Source organism: Cyprinus carpio, chromosome A5 (assembly GCF_018340385.1).
Source record: "Cyprinus carpio isolate SPL01 chromosome A5, ASM1834038v1, whole genome shotgun sequence".
Classification (NCBI taxonomy): domain Eukaryota; kingdom Metazoa; phylum Chordata; class Actinopteri; order Cypriniformes; family Cyprinidae; genus Cyprinus; species Cyprinus carpio.
This window is the reverse complement of record NC_056576.1, coordinates 7,264,196-7,289,194: the sequence shown is the minus strand read 5'-3', so window position 1 is coordinate 7,289,194 and position 24,999 is coordinate 7,264,196. Positions and strand designations below refer to the sequence as shown.

General features: G+C 36.3%; 2 protein-coding genes across 3 annotated transcripts in view; both read left to right on the top strand.

Annotated features, from left to right (window-relative positions):
* Window positions 1-581: 581 nt before the first annotated feature.
* slc1a3a (solute carrier family 1 member 3a) lies at window positions 582-20,673 on the top strand. The gene is made up of 11 exons (XM_042752327.1): window positions 582-759; window positions 2,431-2,688; window positions 3,751-3,874; window positions 8,918-8,926; window positions 10,428-10,637; window positions 10,720-10,762; window positions 10,863-11,134; window positions 12,222-12,455; window positions 13,941-14,135; window positions 14,877-15,011; window positions 19,783-20,673. The coding sequence occupies exons 2-11, from the start codon at window positions 2,508-2,510 to the stop codon at window positions 19,991-19,993; spliced, it is 1,614 nt and encodes a 537-aa protein (XP_042608261.1). The 5' UTR covers window positions 582-759; window positions 2,431-2,507; the 3' UTR covers window positions 19,994-20,673.
* Window positions 20,674-23,199: 2,526 nt separating this feature from the next.
* LOC109091795 (nipped-B-like protein A) overlaps window positions 23,200-24,999 on the top strand; it is a 43,845-nt gene continuing 42,045 nt past the window's right edge. The window contains exon 1 of one of the 2 annotated variants that reach the window (XM_042752322.1): window positions 23,200-23,558. The gene's annotated coding sequence lies outside the window, so the exon portion shown is untranslated. Of the gene's footprint in view, window positions 23,559-23,615; window positions 24,253-24,999 lie in introns of those variants that run through there. The other variant, XM_042752323.1, reaches the window with a different exon arrangement.

The following is a 24,999-nucleotide window of genomic DNA, read 5'->3' as shown; positions in this document are numbered from 1 at the left end:
TTAATGAAGGAAATTTTCTTTATATTTAATATATTTAATGTTTGCTCACACAGCACATGGATTTTTTCACTGCTAAACTTCTACAATTATGCATAAATTATACATACAAAACATTTTGTTCTTTTTATCAGTTTATATAATGCCCATTATTCACGATCCAATAAATTCCTGATAGATAAAATCACATCACTCCTACATTTGTTTTTCCGATGAATACCTTGCCTGCCTCAGTGTCAGATTATGTGAGTGAAATGGTTGACAAGTTGGTACAAGAACTGATTATCATGTTCCTGATGACTTGAAAACAATTCAAACAGCATCTCAAATATCTTCATATTTGGTGATCAAATTAGTTTTTTTTTGTCACACCTTATTGAAAAAAATCTTTTTCCTCTTAATTTTTCATACAGAGTGGTCTCAGACCATGTGGATGCTACTTGAAAACAAACACATGCTTTTCCCTCCATCTCTTCATTTAAGTGGGAGGAGCTCTTTCCAAAGCCCCTCCAACAGTTGAGCTGGCAGTTCCTCCTCTCCAGTGTGTGAAAGAGCTTCTCTTTTGAACATGCTCCGCCCCTTCTCATCTTCCCTCCACTCTGTTATTGGTTCTCCCCGTCCTTCTCACATACACCCTTCACGCTTGCAGTCCGTTCCTTCTAAACTCTTGTAATTTTCTTTCTAAGTACACACTTCTCTCCAGGCTCTCAGGGTAGAGGATCTTCGTCATAGGAAGGGTTGGACCGAATCCTGTATTTTGATGTGAGTAACTGTCTGTTGTTGTCTAAATGTGGGAGTTTTCTCAGACCATGTGAGTCCAAGTGTGTGAGAGTAGCAGTGTTTGGTCTGGCTGTGTTCCTAGCACACGTGGAAAGATAGAAGCAGTATTCAGAACTTTTTGAGTGTAGATGCAGCTGGCTGCTTTTCAGAGACCTGTGCTAAAGTCACTCGTAATGAAATCATTCGGACACATGTTTGCAATGTGGCTGCATGTGTGCAAACGGTACGAGAAGTTAATGTCCTGACTGAGAGGGACTTTTACTCAAATTAACATTAGTTGGTGAAGAGAACCTAAATTTGTGTACAGTATCTATCAAAAAATTCTAATCCAAAAATTTAAATCCTACATTCTTCAAAATGAAGGTTCTTTATTTGCATGAGAGGTTCCAAGAGAAACCTTTAAAATCCACAGAATCTTTCTATTGCACAAAAGGTTCTTTATAGGGGAAAAATGTTCTTTAAATTATCAAACGTTTTTCACACTGAGAAAAAAAAAATGGTTCTTTTAAGAACTGTTCACTGAAAGGTTCTTTGGGGAGCCAAACCAAAAAAATTTTTCATTGGAACCGTTATGTAAAGTTGCACAAAACCCCTAATTTAGAACCTTTTTTTTAAGAAAACAAATTAATTTAGATTACAACAAAAAAATAGAAATAATTTCAACTACTGGTGTAGAAAATTGCTCACTCAGAAATTCACAAAAAATTACAGAAAACATCAAGTAACAAATTGAATTAAATGTAAAATTCTGAAGTAGAAAAAGTGAAACAGTATTCTCATTTTTTTTTTTGTTTTTTTTTTTTTTTTTTGTTTTTTTTTTTTTAGGGTATTGTTGTTATTTTTTTTTTTATTATTTAGGTTTGTTGTTTTGACAAACCAGTAACCCTAATTATAATTATATTATTATTACTATTACTATTATTTACATGCACAGCTGATATGTTAAATCTTGCGATCTTGCTATTACATTTCTTCAAGATGTGATTCATGGTTTTAACTTGGTTGATGATAACGCAAGCTAAAACGGCCCTTAGACCAATCTGATCGCGTAATCTCTTTTGATTTGCAAACCCCTGCCGTAAAAAAAAAAGAAAAAGAAAGGTGTAGAAACATTTTTCACATAGAAATTGCTAGTAAATTTCACAATTAACTGCAAAGAAACAGCAAGTAACACACTAAATCATAAAATAAGCAAAAAATAATGAAATTTTATATATATATATTTAACTGCAAAGAAACATAAATTATAAAATTAGCAAAAAATAATGAAATTTTATATATATAAATTTAACAAGTATGAAAAATCATTTTTACAGTGTAGTGATGCAAACACAATAGCATCTCCTCAATAAATACTTGGATGTAAAAATTATTTTATGAAGTTGTAAATGAGTATTTTTTTACAAGAAAACACTATTTCAGTATTTCTACTCTCTAAAATGTCATGTTTAATTCAATGTGACTTGCTGTTTCATTGTAAATTTTTGTGAAATTTACTAGTAATTGTGACAAATGTTGCAATGTAAATCCTACACCAATTTTTTTTTTCGGTGCACTCACATTTTTTTCAGAAAATGTAAAAATCAAGTTACCACTCATATTACTTAGATGGATATTGTATCAGAGAGGTTACCTGCATGTTGCTCTCTGCAGTTATTACCCGAAGCGGAGTGTTTCCTGTTAATCGTCCAGCGGTGTCTGGTGTGTCCAGTGTGGCGCCTCCTCCAGGCATGACTCAGAGTAACGGGGAGACGCGTCTGCAGCGCAGCAGAGTGCAGCAGCTGCGGGACGGCTTCACAGAGCGCTCACAGCGGGCGCGCAACACCGTACAGAACATCACCACTGATGACGTCAAAGGCTGCTTCAGGCGCAATGCCTTCGTCATCCTCACAGTCCTTGCCGTCATCGTTGGTGAGATGATTGTGTGTGCCTACTACTCTGAATAGGAAAAACACACACAAATGTAGATTTACAATAGAATATTGTAAGTGAATCAAAATAAATACATTAAAAAAATGCAAATAAATAAGTTAGTAAAAATTGCATACAATTGAATAAAAATAAAAATGTTAGAATATAATATTTAAAATGAATAAAATGAAAATAATCTAAAATGTTATATAATATGGGTTAAAATATAATATTATTTATATGAAAAATTAATTATAACAATAACAATAATATATCACTATTGCACTTCGGGCATCCCCAGTTCAAGTCCTGGCTTGTGGACCTTTCCCGATCCTGTCCCCCTCCTTGTCTTCCACTTCACTTCCTGTCAACTAACTGTCCTATTGTAATAAAATACATCTTTTAAAAAATAAATAAATTAATGTTAAACTTATAAAATTGTGAATCTCAAAATGGCTACATAATGGCTGATTAATCTGCCTAATTTCAAGAAATAGATTGTTTCAGGGAACACATTTAATATCATACAGCATTATTCAGCAAGTATTTTGTTATGCATTCATCATATTCAACATCTTATAGATTAGTTTTTATTTTTCACATTTGGATGTCAGAACAAAACATTGAACCTCAGCCTCATCGTAAAGAATAAAGAATTCCATTAATGAACATTTAATTGAATTTTTAATGAAAATATAGAATCAATATGATGAACTGGAAATGTGTGTGTGTGTGTGTGTGTGTGTGTGTGTGTGTTTAATACAAAATAATATCCTGTTTCTCTTTGGATCCCTTTATGATTGGTTGTAAATTGTGACAGAAATTCCATTAGCTTTTCTTTAGGTTTGTTTTGACTAAGACAGTATTGTGCTCTGACTTTAGCACTGACACAGTACAACACACTTAGACTATTTCACAATCATGACATTCATTTTTTTCTTCTACTGTTTCAGTACATTAAAAACATGTTCCATAAAACCTAAACACTCCTGCTAAAAATTGCTAAATGCAAAAAGTCTTTTTTACAAAACAATTAAAGGTGCATGTGTGCTTCTCTCCCAGGTATAATTCTGGGATTCGGACTGCGGCCGTATAAAATGTCCTATCGAGAGGTGAAGTACTTCTCCTTTCCCGGAGAGCTGCTGATGAGAATGCTGCAGATGCTGGTGCTCCCCCTGCTGGTGTTGTGCATTTTTATTGGTGGTGATGACGAGATGTGGGAATCTGTGAGATATAGAGAGAGATGTGTGTGTTTTTGATAAACACATGATGCAGGGGACGGGCAAAATCTAATCTGGTTAGGCTCAAAGGCGACGACAGATATTGTTAATTCACTCATGCAGGTGAAGCAATTGTGTTTTTTTCAGCTGTAAATGTATTTGCAAATTGATTTTATAGATACCAAAACCATATACACTTGAATATAATAGTTTTAAGAAGAATTCAGTTCGTTTTGAGATCCTCAGCAAGGTTAGTCCAGCTTCTAAGCCTGTTTTGCTTCAAAATAAATCTTAAGGAAGGTTAACAAAGGTTCTCTAAGGGGTTCAACCCGTTTATGGAAAGGGGGGCAGGTGAGAGTGTGTGTGGGGTCAGTGCTTTGATGCTCACTTTCCAAACAGACAAGAGGTCAGAGGTCAAAGTGACCATACGGAGAAATTAACAACAGCTCCTTTCAGTCAGCTCTCTCTCACACACACACTTTCTGTATAAATAGCATTTGCTGCTTTCCAAATAAAGCTGCAGATAATTTCCAGACAGATTGATGGCAGCTGTGCAGATTTACGGATTGCCTATGGAACAAACAGCTTATATAGAATAAAAAAGACAATGTTTTTAGTTTTTGTCCATCTTTGATAGTTAAACAGCTGCTTTTATGCTATAGAGTCCACATGAAACAGCATTCACGAGTCATTTCACTAACATGAGTGATATTCAACGAGAATAATTATTACTTGATTTTATATATCAAAAATGGATCGGATTGTGAAAAGTGGGTGTTACATACCAGAATGGCGTCAGATGGCTGAAGCGAAGGGGTTAAAAAGTAAAAGATATTTATGATTCCTCAGAAAAGGAAAGAGGTGGAGCACATTATGAAAGATGATTAAAACAAACAGTTTTTTTTCTTTGGAGTAATGATGACTTCTTTGGAATGTCAATAGGAGCAGAAATGTGTATTAAGTAAATAGAGTCTGTTTTAATCTTTATTGACTTATTTCAACAGATATACAGATATAATAGCAGCTGTTTTTAAAGAATCTTCTCAGATGTATGCTGTTTGTTTCAGTTTTGAAACAATCACAAGGCTGAACATCAATGACACAGTAGAGGTCCATTCAGATCAAACCAGAGATGTTCACAAGTCTTTAACTTGGAGTCCGAGTCGAGTCTGAAGTCTTTAACTTGGAGTCCGATTCAAGTCCAAAGTCTTTAACCTGGAGTCTGAGTCGAGTCCGAAGTCTTTAACCTTGGAGTCCGAGTCGAGTCTGAAGTCTTTAACTTGGAGAGTCAGAGAAGTCAAGTCTTTAACTTGGAGTCCAGTCAAGTCCAAAGTCTTTAACTTGGAGTCCGAGTCGAGTCCAAAGGTCTTTAACTTGGAGTCTGAGTCGTCGAGTTCGACTGGAGTCCAATTCAAGTCCAAAGTCTTTAACTTGGAGTCCGAGTCAAGTCCAAAGTCTTTAACTTGGAGTCCGAGTCAAGTCCGAAGTCTTTAACCTGGAGTCCGAGTCGAGTCTGAAGTCTTTAACTTGGAGTCAGAGTCTAATCCGAAGTCTTTAACCTGGAGTCAGAGTCGAGTCTGAAGTCTTTAACTTGGAGTTGAGTCAAGTCCAAAGTCTTTAACTTGGAGTCAGAGTCGAGTCTGAAGTCTTTAACTTGGAGTCCGAGTCGAGTCTGAAGTCTTTAACTTGGAGTCTGAGTCAAGTCCAATGTCTTTAACTTGGAGTCCGAGTCGAGTCTGAAGTCTTTAACTTGGAGTCAGAGTCGAGTCTGAAGTCTTTAACTTGGAGTCAGAGTCGAGTTTGAAGTCTTTAACTTGGAGTCAGAGTCTAATCCGAAGTCTTTAACCTGGAGTCCGAGTCGAGTCCGAAGTCTTTAACCTTGAGTATGTGTCGAGTTCGAAGTCTTTAACCTGGAGTCCGAGTCGAGTCTGAAGTCTTTAACTTGGAGTCCGATTCAAGTCCAAAGTCTTTAACTTGGAGTCCGAGTCAAGTCCAAAGTCTTTAACTTGGAGTCTGAGTCGAGTCTGAAGTCTTTAACTTGGAGTTTGAGTCGAGTCCGAAGTCTTTAACTTGGAGTTTGAGTCGAGTTCGAAGTCTTTAACTTGGAATTTGAGTCGAGTCTGAAGTCTTTAACTTGGAGTCAGAGTCAAGTCCAAAGTCTTTAACTTGGAGTTTGAGTCGAGTCTGAAGTCTTTAACTTGGAGTTTGAGTCGAGTCTGAAGTCTTTAACCTGGAGTCCGAGTCGAGTCTGAAGTCTTTAACTTGGAGTCCGATTCAAGTCCAAAGTCTTTAACTTGGAGTCCGAGTCGAGTCTGAAGTCTTTAAATTGGAGTCCGAGTCTAGTCTGAAGTCTTTAACTTGGAGTTTGAGTCGAGTTCGAAGTCTTTAACCTGGAGTCCGATCGAGTCTGAAGTCTTTAACTTGGAGTTTGTGTCGAGTTTGAAGTCTTTAACCTGGAGTCCGAGTCGAGTCTGAAGTCTTTAACTTGGAGTTTGAGTCGAGTCCGAAGTCTTTAACCTGGAGTCCGAGTCAAGTCTGAAGTCTTTAACTTGGAGTTTGAGTCGAGTTCGAAGTCTTTAACCTGGAGTCCGATCAAGTCTGAAGTCTTTAACTTGGAGTCCGAGTCGAGTCCGAAGTCTTTAACCTGGAGTTTGAGTCGAGTTCGAAGTCTTTAACCTTGAGTCTGAGTCAAGTCCGAAGTCTTTAACTTGGAGTCCGAGTCGAGTCTGAAGTCTTTAACTAGGAGTCAGAGTCAAGTCCAAAGTCTTTAACTTGGAGTTTGAGTCGAGTTCGAAGTCTTTAACCTGGAGTCCGAGTCGAGTCTGAAGTCTTTAACTTGGAGTCCGAGTCGAGTCTGAAGTCTTTAACTTGGAGTCCGAGTCGAGTCTGAAGTCTTTAACTTGGTCTTTGAGTTGAGTTCGAAGTCTTTAACCTGGAGTCCGAGTCAAGTCCGAAGTCCTTAACCTGGAGTCCGAGTCAAGTCCGAAGTCTTTAACTTGGAGTTTGAGTCGAGTTCGAAGTCTTTAACTTGGAATTTGAGTCGAGTCCGAAGTCTTTAACCTGGAGTCCGAGTCGAGTCTGAAGTCTTTAACCTGGAGTCCGAGTCGAGTCTGAAGTCTTTAACTTGGAGCTTGAGTCGAGTCTGAAGTCTTTAACTTGGAGTCAGAGTCAAGTCCAAAGTCTTTAACTTGGAGTTTGAGTCGAGTCTGAAGTCTTTAACTTGGAGTCCGATTCAAGTCCAAAGTCTTTAACTTGGAGTCCGAGTCGAGTCCAAAGTCTTTAACTTGGAGTCCGAGTCTAATCCGAAGTCTTTAACTTGGAGTCCGAGTCGAGTCCGAAGTCTTTAACCTGGAGTTTGAGTCGAGTTCGAAGTCTTTAACTTGGAGTCCGAGTCGAGTCTGAAGTCTTTAACTTGGAGTCAGAGTCGAGTCTGAAGTCTTTAACTTGGAGTCTGAGTCAAGTCCAAAGTCTTTAACTTGGAGTCAGAGTCGAGTTTGAAGTCTTTAACTTGGAGTCCGAGTCGAGTTTGAAGTCTTTAACTTGGAGTCTGAGTCAAGTCCCAAAGTCTTGGAGTCAGAGTCGAGTCTGAAGTCTTTAACTTGGAGTCCGAGTCGAGTCTGAAGTCTTTAACTAGGAGTCTGAGTCGAGTCTGAAGTCTTTAACTTGGAGTCCGAGTCAAGTCCAAAGTCTTTAACTTGGAGTCTGAGTCGAGTCTGAAGTCTTTAACTTGGAGTCCGAGTCAAGTCCAAAGTCTTTAACTTGGAGTCTGAGTCGAGTCTGAAGTCTTTAACTTGGAGTTTGAGTCGAGTCCGAAGTCTTTAACCTGGAGTCAGAGTCGAGTCTGAAGTCTTTAACTTGGAGTCCGAGTCGAGTCTGAAGTCTTTAACTTGGAGTCCGAGTCGATTCTGAAGTCTTTAACTTGGAGTCCGAGTCGAGTCTGAAGTCTTTAACTTGGAGCTTGAGTCGAGTCTGAAGTCTTTAACTTGGAGTCCGAGTCGAGTCCGAAGTCTTTAACCTGGAGACAGAGTCGAGTCTGAAGTATTTAACTTGGAGTCCGAGTCGAGTCTGAAGTCTTTAACTTGGAGTCCGAGTCGAGTCCGAAGTCTTTAACCTGGAGTCCGTGTCGAGTTCGAAGTCTTTAACTTGGAGTTTGAGTCGAGTCTGTCCTCTTTAACTTGGAGTTTGAGTCGAGTTCGAAGTCTTTAACTTGGAGTCCGAGTCGAGTCTGAAGTCTTTAACTTGGAGTTTGAGTCGAGTCCGAAGTCTTTAACAATCTTGAGTGCCCATCTCTGGATCAAACATTCAAAACATAAACACACACACTCATGTGGTGCATCATAGCATGTCATCGGGTCATCCAAATCTGTAAAAGCCAAAACAACGACAAACTTTAGAGGCGACCAGTGACACTGATTTGAAGATCTTTGAGAATATTGTTTAATGGCTGCCTGTATGGAGGTCCAAACCTGCAGAAATTGCAAATAAATAAATATATAGGTAAATAAATAAATGTAATAATAAGAAAGTAATATAGGAAATAAATGACTTGATAAAACAAATATAGTTCATTTGTAATAAAATTTAATCCTGAATTTATTTTTATAACTTTTTTCCTTTGTATTATTTTCTGTATTTATTTTAATTCCTTTTAACTATTATTTGCTTATTATTTCATTTATTTAATATATTTATTTTTTAAATGTATTTATTCATGCATTTATTTATTCCCATATGTATTTATTTCCAGATTTATTTATTCATTTATTTCCTTATACTTTTCCGTGTGCAACGTGGAAATGAGGGACAACATGGAAATGTTGTCAATGAGATTCTAGGTTGCTTAATACAATCCACCTTCAAATCTATGATATTCTGGCCTTTAGATATGGTTTGAATCTGGTTTTCCTCCCACTCTATTGTCCACCATGTAAAAATCATAAGCCCAGTTTCTTAGAAAGTAGTACCAAGCCTTTCCTCAAGATTTGAGGAATTACTCAAATCACCCACTGCAGTTTAATATTTAAGCTAAGAGCTCTAAATATTTGATTAAACAACTACTTGATGGAACATGATTTAGTTTATCAGTAAATTCTGGCTGTTCGCTGATGGCCTCAGAGAGTGAGCTCTCATTAGAGAGTTTCTTTGTGAGGGTCACACAAAATTCCTCTTTGAAGACTGTGTGTGTGTATATGTGAAGTAATTATTCTGCAGTAAAGGAGAATAAGACTTTATAAGACGCATGCAGGGGAAGTCATCGTTACCATGGAGACGAGAACTAATGAGTGCAGCAGGACAAGAACATGACCTGTGCAGAAGGTTCCCAGGCCACTGTGGGGTGTAAAGCTGAGGGGTTTTATGGGGTTGGGGGGCAATGAGATCACTACTTAGGATCACACATGCACACACACATACACCGTACACAATAATGGAAGACATACATAGTTCAGTACAATGGCTGCTTCAGTCCTATAGAGAGAAATGCTGAATGGCAGTCGTGGTCAGTGACCTTCAGGAAATATACTGTCTGACTGCTTTACAAGCTATTGTTGTCTTTCTTTCTTTGCAGAACCAATCAAAAGATTAGTCGCACTGAATTTGACTGAATTTATGTTTGGTCTAAAAGCTTGGACTTAAATTACTTTTGTAGACAATCATGAATTGTACTTCCTTAAGAATTTGTATTAAACAACTATCGACTGAAGTGTGAAGGAAAATCAGCCAAAAAATTCAAATATAAGAGAAGTCACTATATTACCACTCTATACTACATACTATACTATATATTCCTATCCTAAAATTTTTTTTTCCCCACCAAAATGTTAAGCATCACAGTTTTCAACATTGATAATAAGAAATGTTTATTGAGGAGCAAGTCAGCAACTTATAATGATTTCTGAAGGATCATGTGACACTGAAAACTGGAGTAATGATGATGAAAATTCAGCATTGCATCACAGGAATACATGAGTACATTTTAAAAAATATTACAATAGAAAAAAATTATTTAAATTGTAAAAAAATTTATCACATTTTTTACTGTATTTCAGATCAGATAAATGCAGCCTTTAAGAGCATTAAACATAAAAATAAAATTGCTAACACTTTATTTCGAGGATCAATTCTCACTATTATATAGTTGATTATTATCATGCATACTACTGCCATATTGGCTGTTAATTAGTACTTATAAAGCACATATTAATGCCTTATTCTGCATGACCATATTTTAGATACCTTAATCTTACCCCATACCTAAACTAAACATCTACCATGCTAACTATTAATAAGCAGCAAATTAGGAGTTTACTGAGGCAAAAGTCATAGTTAATAGTGAGAATTAGACCTTAAACTAAAGTGTGACCAAAAATCTTATGAACCCTAAACTTTTGAACTCTAGTGTGGAATGAGCAGGTGTGTCCAAACTTTTGACTGCCACTGTATTTCTAATATATGCTGTTGCTTGCATTACTATAGACACTATATGCATTACTATAATATTGCAGTCTGACGTCACCTGTGTGCAGGTATGGCCGCTCTGGACAGTCGAGCTTCAGGAAAGATGGGTATGAGAGCTGTAGTTTACTACACCACCACCACTATCATCGCTGTATTCATCGGGATCGTCATGGTGCTCATCATCCACCCGGGAAGAGGCTCTAAAGACGAATTCACCAAACAGGAGAAGATAGAACAAGTCAGTCCAGCAGATGCCTTCCTTGATCTCATCAGGTATGAAGTTCATTTTTCATGAATTTACATTTTTATTGTATCTTTTTTCTTTTATAACTTTATATTAATTTTTTTTTAACAGAAACATGTTTCCTCCTAATTTAGTGCAAGCTTGTACGCAACAGGTAATGTTTTAAAAACAAGTTTTTAATGCACAATTACCACTAAAATTCTAGATGATAAACACAAGCAAGTAACTGTTTCTGTTTTCTTTACCCTCCTCAGTTTAAAACTCAATATGCCAAGCGAGTGGTCACAGTTAAAGTTCTGGTAAACGAGACATTGTTCAGTTTGAATAACGGGTCGCAGGAACTCAAACGTGAAGAGGTGATACCAGTGCTGGGAACGGTTAATGGAATCAATGCACTCGGACTCGTGGTCTTCTCCATGTGCTTTGGCTTCATCATTGGGAACATGAAGGAACAGGGTCAACCACTACGGGATTTCTTTGACTGTCTAAATGAGGCCATCATGAGGCTTGTTGCCATTATCATGTGGTGAGTGATTTAGAGTGGAAAAGTTTTCAGCTTTGAGCACATTATGTATTTGGTTTTCACAAAGTGTTTTTTTTTTTTTTTTCATGAAAAGCACTGAAAATATGATAAACAAGTTCATGGCCCGCCAGATTGTTTTTATGATTTTAATTTCAGACTAGAACAATAGCAATTGAAACACTATGAAACTGGAGGAAAGAGTAAAAAATTGGCACTCATATAATAAATAATGGAATAATGAATTGTTCTGCTAAGAAACCAACAGAGGAATCCATCTTTTCATTCATTTGGCAGTTAAAAATTGTATCTAAAATCTAAATTAATTGTTAGCATTAACTGACAGTTTAAATGGCAACCTATTTAATATATATGGCAATTTATAAGTCAGAATTTTAATTTGTGTCTCTTTACACGAACAGGAAAATGCTTAATAGCTCAATAATTTAGTACAGACCACAACAACTTAAGTTATAGCTATAAACCTGGTTGCTTTTGTAGTTCATTTTATTATAAATTTTTTCCAAATTTGATGCTTTCACTCTCTGGTAATCATGACTGTATTCGTGTCATAATCACAAGAATATATATTCCTGTTTCTGCCAGTTAAACTAGACAGAAGACTTTACGAACATAAAAAACATCAAAGCACGGTTCCCGGTTCATCTAGAATCCGACAGGGCCGAAAACATTTAGGAAGTCAGTTGTGAACTCAATAACGGCTCTGAAAGATTCACTGAATCTGATTCAAAACCTGCTAACTCACGATTAAGCTTGAATCTGTTTTGTGAATCTTTTTTACTGACTCAATTAAAAAGAATCAGTTTTTTTTTTCAACAAATTGATGAAACCGAATCATACAAATGCCTTCTCAACTGTCAGATATCATGTTGTTAGATTATAAATTACTGTTGCACATTGTTTTTTGTTGCATTTGTGAACATTTTAGTCTCAGTCTGAAGTGCCGCGAGACAAAACATGACCATAGAAAAACACTTTATTATACAACTTAGGTTCACATTCTTTAAGTATACGTTTTCTGCAATATTTTTCTGAAACGATGAAAAATATCTAATGTGTTTTCCCACCTCAGGTACGCTCCTCTCGGTATAATGTTCCTGATTGCTGGAAAAATTGTTGAGATGGATGATATATCAGAAATGGGAGGCCAGCTGGGCATGTACACCATCACAGTCATCATTGGGCTACTGATACATGCAGTAATCGTACTTCCTTCGCTTTACTTCCTTGTGACGCGTAAAAATCCATTTGTGTTCATCGCTGGACTTCTGCAAGCCCTCGTCACTGCACTCGGTACCTCATCCAGGTGAGCTTTTAAATTTAAATACATTTAAAATATATATATTTCATTTACCACAGAGCTTGCTTCATTTCGATATGGATATCACTGAAAATAATGATAAGATGTTGATTCAGTTGGCGCTCTGAACAATTCAATTCAGTAAATGAATCATCAAACGGATTCAGACCGGAGACTTATTGATCTAGCTATCCATTAAAGGGATAGTTCACCCAAAAATGAAAATTACCCCATGATTTACTCACCCTCAAGCCATCCTTGTTGTATGTGACTTTCTTCTTTCAGACAACTGCAATCAGAGTTCTACTAAAAATGTCCTGGCTCTTTCAAGCTTTATAATGGCAGTGAATGGGGGTTAAGATTTTGAAGCCCAAAAAAGTGCATCCATCCAGTGCAGAGGAGAGAGCAAAACAAAACATTGGTCACGAATTAGAAGTACAAAACAAGGATTTGTATAGAAAAATGTCGGAGGATTTTGATATAAGCTAAGAGGACACTGTTTTTTCTTTGCTAAACAAAGGAAACCTTGTTTCCTTTGCTCGTGTAAACAAAACTCTCTCGAGACTGGCATATTCTCACCGGACATTAAGCTTCGCCTACATCCCATGTCATCCGCTGGAAAGCCACTCTCTAGTCATTGCACGTACGACAGTTAGCGGAAGCTAGAGATGACGGTTTATACAGTTTTAAATATGGATATTTTTCTTACAAAAACGCCTTGATTAGCTTCAGGAGGCCTTTATTCACCCCCTGGAACAATGTAGAGCATTGTTTTTTTTTTTATGATGGATGAATGCAGTTTATTGGACTTATATTGGACTATTGAAAAAAAGCTTGGAAGAGCCAGGACATTTTTTTTTATATGACTCCGATTGCATTCGTCTGAAAGAAGAAAGTCATACACACCTAGGATGGCTTGAGGTTAACTCAGGGGGTTATTTTGATTTTTGGATGAACTTGAGCCAGTGTTCATGGTACTGGCTCATAAGAGTAATTGATTTGGAAATCAAGTTTGTTACCCTGTATGTTTTTGAATCACTATGTGAATTGGCTATTGGCTACTATGTGATTCGAATTATGCTGGTTGCATAGTATGTTGTTTTGGTGCCCAGTACGCGAGGACAACTCAACGGAAAGACATTTCTTGACATCAGATGTGTACACTGTTTTTATTTCATCACATTAAGGACAGACCGTGAAATCACATTCATAACACAAGTAAATATGATTTATTTTGATGTAGCGCTACTGCAAAGCGGAGCATGAGAGTTTTGCATCATGCTTAAAAGGGTTAGTTATTATTTACTCACCCAATACATGCTGTTCGAATATGTTCTCATTTGGACCATTTATTTATTTATTTTTGGTGCCTTTTGGATCTTGACAGGCCGTTGTGACTTGCCACTGAAAAAAATTGTCAACATTGCGCAACATTTTCCTTTCGTGTATATTTTAGAGTTTTAAACATGATGACAATTTATCTCTCCCTAGCTCTGCCACCCTGCCCATCACCTTTAGGTGTCTAGAGGAAAATAACCATGTGGATAAACGTGTAACCCGCTTTGTGCTGCCTGTTGGTGCGACAATAAACATGGATGGCACCGCTCTGTATGAGGCTCTGGCTGCCATCTTCATTGCTCAAGTCAATGACATGGACTTGAACTTTGGAGAGATCCTAACCATCAGGTACAGTTAGGACGAAAAAAGGACATTTATTCAGTTAAGGCAAAACACCATAAAACATTTTGGTAAACATTTTAACTAATGTCACCATAATTCCCTAGCTGATTAATCACAGTACATTAAGACTATACATTTTGTATTACAAGTGTTCTGAAATGTTATGTTTAAATATGCAAATTAGGTGCTGTCTAATTAAAAATGCACTAATTTGCATACATTTGCAGAACAAAAATATGAACAATGAATAAAGCCAGGTTTAAAGTTTTTGTTTTTCCCGCATCTCTCCATAAATCCAAAAATACCATCAAAAAAACAAAAACAAAAACAAACAAACAAACAAACACTGTTTTAGGAATAATTACAAAAAAAAAAAACTTTCAAAAAACTATATAGACTGATGCTGAAGTGGAGATTTCTGACTCAGTCAGTGAAAAAAAACTAATTTTGAGAAAACAGCTTTTAAAAATAGGTATTGTAATTGAAATCTACAAATGCAAATAGATAGTGTTATTAAATAAACATTTATTTTTGATGTTATATTTTTACTAGTCTAACAGAAGACATGTTATGGAAGTAGAGTAAGCCAAGGTCTCAAAATTGACCAGTGCATGAAAAAAATCAAACAATGACTTTGCCTGTAGTGTTTTGCCTTAAATGTAGTTGATTATTTCTCACACTATTAAATTATTTATCTGACTGAAACCAAAAATGATTTTTGAATGCATGCTTTGTATAATTTTAAAGCATCACAGCAACAGCAGCCAGCATTGGTGCAGCTGGAATCCCTCAGGCTGGCCTGGTTACCATGGTGATAGTGCTGACCTCTGTAGGACTGCCCACCGATGACATCACTCTAATTATCGCTGTTGATTGGTTCCTGTAAGTATTTTTTTTTTTTAAGTATTATGACAAATGCACATTAAACTTGTAGAGGAGAAGGTATTTGAAGAACTACAGTCATCAGTTTCAACAAACAGACAAGAGTTCCCACTGTTATAAAAAAATAGAAATATTTAAAAATTTTCAGATTGTGATTTCAAGTAATCATGTACTCATTCTATGTTGAACAAACTAATATATAACTTTATATAAAGTGCTGGCTGATAATGTAGTGACATTTTTGATAGGCAGTAAAGATTTGCTATATAGTTTATATTGCTTTACCTGAGTGTACTGTATATATGTGAATAAAGTTTGATATAATATACTGTATATCCAACTTTGTGTATCTTACTGCAAAGAGCTACAGATGCGATAATATAGTTTACATTTTGTGATGATTTAAACAATCAGCCTGTTGAGATTTGCTATATAGTACACGTTAGTGTACTGTATGTATCTAGGTAAGGTTGGATATAATTGTTGTAGTTGTATAATTTGTTACTAATTGATTAATTAATTATTAAAGGTAGGGTAGGTGATTTCAGAGAGGCTAGCAATAGCAAGCTAGCTTTGCAAATTACTCTCCAGAACCAAGCCTTCTCAAAAACATGAAGGCAGACCAGAGGCCAACCAGCTACACAATGAGAGACTGCGTTGGTGGAGGGTTGAATGCAACATTGTCAGATTACCTCACATCTGATTCATCAGTGAGAAAACTTTACAGTACAAAGCACATAATATTAACCCCAACCATCTCAATAAAATAATAACACCTTCCATTCTAGCTCAGTCTGCAACGGTATAATGGAACGCGCTGATGACGTATTATGTCTGCGTGAACAGGGTGCACGGAGGTATACAAATACATATGTTGAGAGGCAGGTGGGACAGCCTATCATAGCCCTCGGATCAAGGGATATGATTAGACAAACATTTTATAGTCCTACACCTTCCACAGATGATATAAATACATTTAGATCACTAAACTTAATGATTGCCTATCGGGATATGAAGAGACTTTCAACCAGCATAAGAAAAAATGTTTTTGAACCAAATCCCCTACACTGCCTTTAATTTATACGAGACCTGGTTTTGTTCAGATTTTGTTCAGTTTGTAACAATTTTCAGGCCTTGTGTAAGTTACTTTACTTAAAAAGTTATAGAAAAGTTTTATTAAAATCTGAATAAAATATTTATAATTAATACATAAGATAATTATTAAAAATGAATCAAATCAAATAAAAAAAATAATTTAATTAAATGTCATTGTTCATAATTAAATATTAAATTATGTTTAAATATGAGATAATTCATAATAAATGTATAATATTAATTTTTTCAACAGCTAGTAATGGCTCTTTGTGACTATAACCCCTATCGAACCTCTATATAATTTAAAAAAATCTCGATCAGCATTCATAATCTAGAATGACTGGAAAAGTCATAGAAATTTATTGATCAAAAGCTGTGGGAACCCTGAACAGGAGAACTGGCAGAACTTCAGGGCTGAGCAGCAAAATATTATTATTCTTATCATTTCATTTTATTTATAGGCACCTTACATGACAATAATAAGAGTTTATTATTTCACACATCCTGTGGTAACGAGTTCCATAAATAAGGAGCTGTATGACTCAAAGACTCGAGACCCCATAGAAGTGAATTCGAGGAAGAACAACAGTGAGTACAGAAGATGATCTGTGAGTGCGAGTAGAAGTGTAGATATGAAGAAGGTCAGATAAGTATGAAAGAGCAAGATTAAGTGCCTTGTAACTAAGGAGAAGGATTTTAAATTCAATATGGTATTTAACTGGGAGCCAATGCAAGTTTTGTAACATGGGAGTAATGTGTTCAGATATAGGAGTTCTGCAAATAAATCGTAAAGCTGAATTCTGTACTAGCTGAAGTTTATGGAGAAGCTCTGAAGGCAGACCATAAAAAAAGAGCGTTACAATAATAAGTGACTAAGGCATGAACAAGGATCGCTGTGCTCTTTACTGAAAAAGCCGGACGAAGACAATTAATATTACATATGTGGAAATACAGTACACAGAGTGAATAACACTATTTATATGTGTTTCGAGTGATAAAGTACTGTCAAAGATGACACCCAACTTTTAACCTGTTTAGAGACACACACTGGAAAATTATCAATATTCACTGAAGAACATTTAGACTTGGCCAGATTGTTTTTTGAGCCAACAAGAATTTCAGTCTTGCTACTATTTAGTTTAAGATTTGATGTAAACCACTCTTTAATCTCAGCTACACAATGTGATTGGATAGACAGAGGAAAGGTAGAGGTGGGTGTCATCAGCATTATAGTGGAGCTGAATACCAAATTTCTTAAAAATATTACCAAGAGGTAGAAGATAAATAACAAATAAAAGAGGACCTAAAACTGAGCCCTGCGGAACCCCAATAGTAACATATGAAGGCTTTGATGTAAACTGCTTCAACTGTACAAATTGAATACCAAGTTAGATTAGATCGAATCCAAGTAAAGGCAGTGCCCACGATTCCAATAGATTCCAATCTGTCCAACAAAATACTGTGTGAGATAGTATCAAATGCTGTGCTCAAATCAAGCAAAATAAGTATAGATAGAAGTCCTGAATCAGCAGCTGCCAATAAATCATTGAAAATCTTAACTAATGCAGTCTCAACACTATGATGTGAATGAAAGCCAGATTGAAATTGCTCATACAACCTATTATTGGAAAGATGATCCTGGACCTGGGCTACAACAATCTTTTCCAGTATTTTAGAAAGAAACAGTAGATTTGAAATGGGGTGAAAATTATAAAAGTATCTTGAATCAACCCCTGGTTTCTTATAGGAGTTATCACAGCAGTTTTAAGTGAAGATGTAACAATACCAGAAACAAGCGAAGAGTGTATAATGTTGGAAATTAAGAAAGAGAGATAAGATAGACAGGTTTTAATCAAATACGTTGGAAAAAGGATCCAAGGGACAAGTAGCAGATTTCGATTTTAGAACAAAATGGACTACTTCCTCTGTGCTCGGAAGTGGAAAGAGTAGAAATTAGAGGCTGGTCATAACAAATATTAAAAGCACAACAATCAAATACGACTACTTAATTTGATGAAGTTATTTTTTTGTTGATATTTGTTGATTAATATTTACATATTCTTTTGTATATAGCAAAAAATTTTATATATATATATATATATATAAATTCTTCACAAAGATCAACAGAGTACAAATGAGAAGGAAAAGAATGTTAAAGAAGGCTTTAAACATTTTTTTTTTTACCACAGAAAAAAGGGTTCTTGTGTTCCCTTTACCAGAACTAATTAAACTGACATAATAAGGTTTACATTTTTTCCCTTCACCAGAACTAATTAAACTGATTTGGCGCAACATATTTAAACCCTTTAATATGTTTTTTGTGTTGAATTAGCTAGATCTGTTTTAGCTGTAGTAATATGTTTTAGCTGTAGAAAGAGCTAAAAAGGGTTCTTGTGTTCCCTTCACCAGAACTTTCCAACACTACAAAAGCACAAGTCCAGTCCTGACATACAAAGCTCTGGAGTGAACCACGGAGCAGAATTAACAAACGAAACGGTCCTTGTTTTCAATGACGCATCAGCATCTAGAATCATTTGGAGTCCAGAGTTGTAATGAAAAACCAGTTCATTAAGTTGAAAAATGGCCATTCATGAAAGGGTGGCAAGACCTTCTGCAAAAACTGAGACATCTATATTCTTTATGTTCCAAAATGTAATAAAACAACAGATTGAGCTGGAATACAGGTAACTGAGCATTAAAGGACACCAGCATATGATCTGATAAAGACACATCGGAAATCGTGCAATTACACCTGAACAACACACAAGATCCAGCGTATGACCTTTTAAATCTGTAGGAGAATTTATAAATTGCTTTAAACCAAAGCTGTCCAGGCATGATAAAAAAATCCCTCGTAGATATGCTACCTGCATTATCAATAAGAGTATTAAAATCCCCTAGCAAAATCATACTAGGAGACAATGAACAAAGATAAGTTAAAACGGCAGAAAGTTCATGTAGAAAAACAGAAATTACCTTAGGAGGACAGTATACAGTAGCAACAATTGTAGGAACTGACCCATTAATTTGCAGCTGACTTAAATGAAGAATATTCTGGCAAAGATATATCTGAAACTTTCCACTTCTTGTTAAATAATATTGTTAGACCCCCTCCGCAACCATATGCACAGGGTTTGCAGGTGTAAGCATAACATATGCTATCTTTCACATTCCATAATCCATAATCCAACTGTATATGGACCATGCAATATCGGCTTCAAATGTGTTTAGGACCCATTGAGCAATACACCCATATTCAATAACATGTTCTTGCAACCTTTACTCTCACCGCATTCAGAGCAAAACAGGAGTCGCTGAATTCAAGTTCAGTCAGGGACCTTGTTGTCAGATTATGTGCTGGTTTAAGCAGCGTACAGAACAGAAGAGGCATTGTGAGGCTTAGAGGAGGCCTCAGACTCTGAGGAACCTTTATACTAGGAAAGGTGGGTCAGCAAAAACACCACACAAGATGGAGGACCTGTTTTTCTTAAGCGGAAACTGCATGAGGCCCTCAGAACACAACAAAGGCTCATGTGACATCCAGATGTGTAAACCAAGAGAATGAATCCCCATTGATGAGGAGATGACTTTGATAAGAAGCTGTGGTATACTTGGACCAAGCACAGCATACTTCCACAATGAAAATGAATCTGTTTGTTTTCATCTGCTATTTCAGAGATCGGCTGCGCACCACCACTAATGTTTTGGGCGACTCCATTGGGGCTGGCATTGTGGAGCACCTGTCACGTCACGAGCTGCATGCTACTGACCCCGAGATCGCAAACTCTGTAGTGGAGGAGAACGAAACTAAGAAATCATATCAGCTCATCTCCCAGGAGAGCGAGTGTGAGAATGCCAAGATCCCTGACAGTGAGACCAAAATGTAACTGCCTGTTTCCTGGTGAAAAACTGGAGTTTTGCTACAAATACTAGTGACTTAGTCAGACACTAGTCTGATATTCATCTCAAGTCTTTTTATATGCCTATCAAAGACATCCAAATGTGTTGAAGTTCAAGCAGAGATGGACATGTGTGGTCCACTGTTGTCCTCTTTGAACTGTTTTATTGTAGCGTAAATGGAATAGATTTGATTTCATTAGACAAAATTGTATTAATTTCCTAGATGCAGGTTTGTTTTTGTTAATTCAAGAGAAACTGAAGGTCATTATGGAAATCATTTGTTCACGATGCTTCTAATTGCTGGGAAAATAAACTGATTTTGAATAAACAAAATGATTTCAAAGGATTTTAAAAAAGAAGTAATAGTCATAAAGTAGCATTTTTCAACTGGAAATCAACTACATGTAATGTTTTGTCAGCCTAAGCTGGAAAGTGAGGCTGTGAGTCCAGAAACAACAGTATAGTGCAATGTATCCATTTTACACAATTACTGCAGCCTTTATCTGTAAAATAAGCTGGAATCTGTGAAGTCACTCAAACCATGCATGACTTGTTTTTGAAAACAAGTTATTCAACTGATGTAATCATCTTATTTCAAGACTTGTATAGATGACTGTCAGTTTGAACAAAATAAATCTATAAATAAACAAGAACATTTTGGCCTGGACTGCTCACATTACAGTTTTGTTCTTAGGATGCACCCTTAACAGGTTAGTGATTCGTATGATATGTATTTTGTACCCTATGCAGTGAATGGGTACCGAATGGGTAGTCAAAACAGCTGATAAAAACATCAAAATATTCCACATGACTCCAGTCCATCAATTAATGTCTGTACATATTTCTCTCCGTATTCATACAATATAACTTTTTCACTGGAGAAAGCAATATGAATAGAGAACTCATATTTTATCCTAAAGCAACAGTTTGTAGTTAAAAAGATCATCTTGGCGGATGTGTTTCTTAAAAAAAAACACAGCTTTTCACTTCACAAGAGATGTTAATTGACGGAATGGAGTGGTGTGGATTACTTGTGGATTATTGTGGTGTTTTAATCAGCTGTTTGCACTCTCATTCTGACGGCACCCATTCACTGCAGAGGATCCATTGGTGAGCATGTGATGCAATGCTACATTTCTCAAAATCGCTTCCATGAAGAAACAATCTTGGATATCCTGAGGGTGAGTACATTATCAGAAAAATTTAAACGGTTCCTTCAAATTGAAGGAATTTAATCTTTCTTTTTTTTTTTTTTACACACAATCAATTTGAAATGGCAATATTGAAGTTAAATGGTATATTCTTAGTGTAGCACCACCCAGTTCTGCAGAATTTAAGTCATTATCAGCCTTTGAATGGCTCATCCTTGACATTTCTCAGTCCCTCACTACTCTACTAAACTTATCAAGTACATGGTGTTACCATCTTGGATAGAATGTGTGATCTAATCTCTGTTCATGTCAAGATCTTGTTGACACAATCCTATCATGTCCTTCTTGACCTGTTCCAGTAGTTTTGAGGCGAGTATGAGCATAATTGTACATTTTTCAGAACATAATAAAATCTATTATAATTTTTATACATAGATATGCTCTAAACAGTTAATGAGCAAACAGTGGCCTCAAAAGTTTTGACATATATTCCAAACTAAAAACAACTGATGAATCTCACTGGATACTGTAATGTATATAACAAGATACTTTACATAGACATGGAAAATCAAAAGAGAAAAAAGAAAAACAAGCAATTGTCGATTTTATAATATAGCCTATAATTTACTTTATGCATTTTTAGATGATTTTATGCAAAGTGACTTACACAAAAACAAATGGTTTTTAGGACTTGAATACCATTGGGATATATATGACATTTAATGGTTAATGCAAGTCACAGTATTATCGCTCATATATTTCATATAGCTACACAAAATTATTTCTCTTTTGAAGACAAATAAATCCAAAGAAAGTCGTTAAATAAACTACAGGTGTGCCCGCTGGCCTTAATCGTTATACTCAGTCGCCATCCAGTGGTGAGAAGTGAAACTACAGAAAGGCTCAAAGGACAGACTCTAGGTCAAGTTATTACCCAGAAGTTCCTACAAGAACATTGAGACGTGAGACTGCTAAAGCCCCCCCCCCCCCCCCATATATATATATATATATACACACACACATATAGTACTGTGCAAAAGTCTTAGGCCTTGCTTAAGCTTGCCTCTCTCAAGCATCTTGGAGACATTGCACCAGTTCTTCTGGATTTAGTCTGCCTCGGTTTTTCTGTTTCTTCATGTAATCGAAGACTGGATGATGGTGAGATCAGATCACTGGCTGTTGTCAGACTCCTTGTGCAGACAAAAATCTCACTGGATTATTACAATTAATGGCAAAAGGAATGTTTGGCAATGTAACCTGTTATTTCCTACTGACACACAACAGCAAAAGATATAAATAACTGGCTTAAAACCATTTTCATTTTTTTCTTTTTCTAAGACTTTTGCACAGTACTGTGTCATATATATATATATATATATATATATATATATATATATATATATATATATATATATATCAACACATTTTTATTCTACATTTTTTAATATCCACATCAATACATATCATGTAATAGTGCTATTCACAATGTTCTTTAGAATTAATATTCATCATAATTTGTGTGCATATACAGATGCATAACATATACATGCATAAATGCATGAAGTACGGGTTGTTCTTATTTTTATCTGGTTTGCTTTCTGTGTATGTTTTTATAATTTTCTCTTCTGTAAAGCACTTTGGTCAGACTAGTGGCTGTTGTAAATTTGCTATACAAATAAAATTAACTTGAAGTACGTTGCATATTAATGTAATGTATATGAAAGGATAGAATTATACATTAATATATATTATAAATGCATGGATACGTATGTATGATTTATGTGTATTGACTATAAATAATACTGTGAATAAAACTTACATGATATGTAATGATGTGGATGTCAACTAATAATAATAAAAAAATCTAGAATAAAAATGTCTTGAATAAAAAAAGAAGAATTTAATCGTACAAGAATTAAATTGTACGTGTTGTTTGTACCTGATGTAAAAAATAAAAATAAAAAATACTGGAAATCGTCACATTTGTGTGTGCGGGGAAATAATCACGTTATTAGTATTTGTATTTCCGGTCAAACTACAATTCCCTCTGACTAGCGACAAAGCATCAGTTGTGGCCTTTTTGTTGGCAAACAAAGACCTGAGCGAATGTGTTTCGCGAACAATGACGCGATGAGTTAAGTTAATAAGGAGCTGAATTAAACTCGGCTCGATTATGAAATGTATTTAAAGTGTGATGATAGAAAGCCTGACCTCCCCCACCCCAGATAAAGATAGAGTTGGCTTGTAGTTAGCTGGCTCGGCTAAACAAACCCCGCTAGCCCGCGCCGATCTTTTTATAGCAGAGAGGGGGAGCCAGAGACTTACAGCAGACCGACAACCAACCTCTCATCCCAACAACAGTCCCCTTATTTTTTCTTCTTTGAAGTTACCCCAAGCTAAGGTAAATATGAAACCCTGTCATAATTTCTCCTAAGGCCGTCTTCGCGTTCCCTTACCACATTTCGACACATTTCCATTTCGTTTTTCCTCGACGGAACGGCTCTGAGGAGACCAGCGTCGTAACGGCTCGGCTAGTCGTTCTCCTCCGGCGCGCCCCCGTGGCGGGAAGCGCGTGACCCGGCGTCGCGCTCGTGCGTAGAGTCCGAGGCTTCTGGGGAGCTCGCGGAGGCCTCGCGACACAAACACGGGCGAATGTTTTTGTGTGGGAACTCAAACGGATTATACACAGATATGTTATACACATACCGAGAACGTTTCGTCGCCTGATGCACAGTTTGAGGAGGGAATTGTGGAAAGCGAAAAGTGTTTTTATTGTTCGCGAACGGAGATGAAGATGTGCGTAGCCGAACTAGCTTTCGCGAGCGTTTAGCATAGCGGCGGCTGTCGTTTAGTAAGACTAAATGACTGAACTATTCACAGAAAATTGTATGTAAGATAACTAAATGTGTTAGTTAAATAAGTAGGAACGCAAGCGGCTCGGGTTTCTGTAAGAATTCACACATCAGATCAGAGCAATGCTAATTAGCGAGTCACTGCAAGGAATCTATTAAGTCCCGAGCTAACGCTTTGCTAATAGTCGAAATAATCTCTAAGCATCTCTCAATTACCCACGAACGACTTGAATGCTTGTTATGGTAAATATTTACAATCTCTGGTGTTCATAACTTTGCTGTGTTAGCCATGTTTTGAATCATTACGGCTGAATAAACGTTAGTGAAACGCTTAGAGGATGAATGGTTCCTCTCTCTGGTGATCGACTTGTCAACACTGTGTTTTTGGTCATTTTGTGTTACCCTGTTTGCACAGATGTGTTGCTTCACTCGATTGTATGACCTGCCACATCCTTTAATAGAATTTTGCATTAACGATTTAGAGAATAATACTATAAATTGGGCAGATAAACGCATTCAGAACTTAAAACAATTGAAAGTCGCTTTCGGAAAGAAATATAAACGTGTTTTTGCTGTAGATGTTGAAATCGTTCCTGATTGCTGAATTTAAAATTATAACGACTAAAGGTTTGATTATGAAATGATGCATTATGTGAATGTCGCTGCTGAGTTGTTGTCATAAAACCTACACGCAAGTGATCGGAATGGATTCATGAATATAAAATAAGTGAAGTATTGGTATTTAAAGGGCCAGTGCAACAGAAATACTCCGGCTGGCATCGGTAATCTGCTCATCACTGGACTGTTTACCTTCCAAATGCAGTTTCACATGCAAATGGGACATGAATATTAATACGTAGTTAATTAGTAGGGATGATGAGGTGTTTTATGGATTTTCTTTTGATGTCATAGAAGCGTTTTTCATCATTTGAAATGCATTTAAACACAAATACACACTGCTTACGTGTTGTCTTCTGAGAATTGATGTAG

Coding starts and splice junctions, on each gene's coding strand:
- slc1a3a (XM_042752327.1), top strand. CDS start 2,508: ATGACTCAGAGTAACGGGGAGACGCGTCTGCAGCGCAGCAGAGTGCAG. Junction 10,763..10,862: donor TGCAAGCTTGTACGCAACAG/GTAATGTTTTAA, acceptor TACCCTCCTCAG/TTTAAAACTCAATATGCCAA. Junction 11,135..12,221: donor CTTGTTGCCATTATCATGTG/GTGAGTGATTTA, acceptor TTCCCACCTCAG/GTACGCTCCTCTCGGTATAA.